At 38.9% G+C, this 2,368-nt stretch overlaps 2 protein-coding genes across 3 annotated transcripts in view; one reads left to right on the top strand and one right to left on the bottom strand.

Moving 5' to 3' along the window:
- PRKDC (protein kinase, DNA-activated, catalytic subunit) overlaps window positions 1-2,368 on the top strand; it is a 186,211-nt gene that overhangs the window by 6,081 nt on the left and 177,762 nt on the right. For both annotated transcript variants that reach the window (XM_017516405.2, XM_017516404.2), the window contains exons 4-5: window positions 1,198-1,272; window positions 2,036-2,144. In XM_017516405.2, coding sequence (XP_017371894.1) covers window positions 1,198-1,272; window positions 2,036-2,144 — 184 coding nt within the window. The remainder of the gene's footprint in view (window positions 1-1,197; window positions 1,273-2,035; window positions 2,145-2,368) is intronic.
- LOC108294516 (glyceraldehyde-3-phosphate dehydrogenase-like) overlaps window positions 674-2,368 on the bottom strand; it is a 3,720-nt gene continuing 2,025 nt past the window's right edge. Inside the window, exon 2 of the mRNA XM_017516408.2 lies at window positions 674-684. Coding sequence (XP_017371897.1) covers window position 684 — 1 coding nt within the window. The 3' untranslated portion in view covers window positions 674-683. The remainder of the gene's footprint in view (window positions 685-2,368) is intronic.

Raw genomic sequence — 2,368 nt, 5'->3', positions numbered from 1 at the left:
TTAAAAAAATTCCATTGAGGTATCTGTTTAATTTGTATTTTTTTTTGTTCTTGTTGATACCATTACCACAGCATATTGCATCAATGTTTTTAATTATTTTTAATTTTTGGCTGGGCGCAGTGGCTCACACCTCTAATCCCAGTACTTTGGGTGGCTGAGGCAGGTGGGTCACCTGAGGTTAAGAGTTCAAGACCAGCCTGGCCAACATGGTGAAACCCCATCTCTACTAAAAATACAAAAATTAGCAGGCATGGTGGCAAGGTGCCTATAATCCCAGCTACTTGGGAGGCTGAGGCAGGAGAAACCCTTGATCCCAGGAGGTGGAGGCTGCAGTAAGCTGAGATTGCGCCATTGCACTCTAGCCTGGGTGACAAGCGATATTCTGTCTCAAAGTAATAATAATAATAATTTTTATTTTTATTGTTTATTTTTATTTTGTGAGACAGGGTTTTGCTCTGTCATCCAGGCTGAAGTGCGGTGTGTGATCGTGGCTCACTGCAGCCTCCATCTCCTGGGCTCAGGAGATTACCCCATCCCACCTCAGCCTCTGACATTGCTGGGACCACAGGCGTGTGCCACTGTGCCCAGCTAATTTTTGTATCTTTTTTTTTTTTTTGTAGACAGGGTTTTGCCTTGTTGCCCAGGCTGGCCTTGAACTCCTGAGCTAAAGTGATCTTCCCATCTCTGCCTCCCAAAATGCTAGGATTATAGGCATGAAGCACAGCATCTGGTCAATAATATTTAATCTGTACATTTACATACTCATTTATTTATTTATTTGTTTATTTTGTGAGACAGGAGTCTCTGTTGCCCAGGCTGAAGTGCAGTGGCACAGCCTTGGCTCACTGCAACCTCTGCCTTCCAGGTTTAAGCAATTCTGCTTCAGCCTCCTGAGTAGGTAGGGTTACAGGTGCGTGCCACCATGTCCAGCTAATTTTTGTATTTTTAGTAGAGATGGCGTTTCACCATGCTGGCCAGGCCAGTTTTGACCTCCTGACCTTGTGATCCACCCGCCTTGGCCTCCCAAAGTGTTGGGATTACAGGCATGAGCCACTGCACCCAGCCTAATGTTACATTTTTGACAGCTAAATACTAAATTTTGGTATTGTTCCTCTTGAAGATGTAGTTTTAGATATTGCTGAGTCTTAGTTTTTATATCTTATTGATGATTTTGGTTATGTCTTTTTTAAAACCTAGAATACTTGTACCAGTGTTTATACAAAAGATAGAGCTGCTAAATGTAAAATTCCAGCCCTGGACCTTCTTATTAAGGTAATTATGTTTCTAAGTACATGTATTTTATATTAAACATATAACTTTTGAAAGTCAGAATTTTCAATTTTGTTTTGGGTGAGAGTTTTGGGGAAGGGTAGAATCTAATCACATTGATGTATGGGTAAGATACATCACTTGACAATACCCTGGCTTTTTGTTCCCAGACTCTTTTGTGTAGTAAAAGAAGAATTTTGAGTTGTGAGGAGAATGAAGGAGGAAAATGACTAAGGAATTTATTGCTCTTTCCTTTATCGCCCTTACTGGCTTTGGCGAAACCTAATGCTATTAGGAATTGCTGAAAGATCACCTCGTATCTCTGAGGTTTTTCCTAAAACCTTAGCAGTGGGAATGGGTTGATATGTTGCATTTAAGTGGTTGTTGGGGTCACTGTGACCTGTTTCTGGTTTTTTTTTGTATCTGTATTTTAGAATTCCTTTGTTTCTTGTTGGTCCTTGGTTTTGAGAGAATGGTTCTAGTCATCTTGGTTTCTTGGGAAGGTAACAAGCCTAGAGCACTCTTCCCCTGGTGTTCTTGCACCACCCACCTCAATCTCTAATTCCCAGATAAGCTGGGTTGGTTGTGAATCCCAAGAGGCCAAATGTAAATCTTTGAGACACACCTGATTCTGAACCTTTGCTGTGTACAGACACACTGAGATAGAGGAATCCCTTTATTTTCCTCTTTAGAGAGAATGCTAATTTTTATTCTTTTTTTTCTTGATTCCTGCATTACACTGATGTACGAATTTGTATTCTTTTAGTTACTTCAGACTTTTAGAAGTTCTAGACTCATGGATGAATTGAAAATTGGAGAATTGTTTAGTAAATTCTATGGAGAGCTTGCATTGAAAAAAAAAATACCAGATACAGGTGAGATGCATTTACATGTTATTTTCCAATAGTTTAGTAAATTAATATTAACAAATTATTGGTGTAAGATTTAGGTTTTCTGTACTAAGGTCTTACATGTTTTGCAAATGTATCTTTTTTGCTGAAAACAAACCAAAATGGAACCAAACAAAAGCAACGTGTGAAGATTTCCCTTCATAAAAACATTAATTTTTTTTTTTTTTTTTTTTTTTGAGACGGAGTTT

Source organism: Cebus imitator, unplaced genomic scaffold, assembly GCF_001604975.1.
Source record: "Cebus imitator isolate Cc_AM_T3 unplaced genomic scaffold, Cebus_imitator-1.0 Scaffold584, whole genome shotgun sequence".
NCBI lineage: Eukaryota > Metazoa > Chordata > Mammalia > Primates > Cebidae > Cebus > Cebus imitator.
Note: the sequence above shows the minus strand (reverse complement) of the source record. Positions and strands in the feature narration are given on the sequence as shown.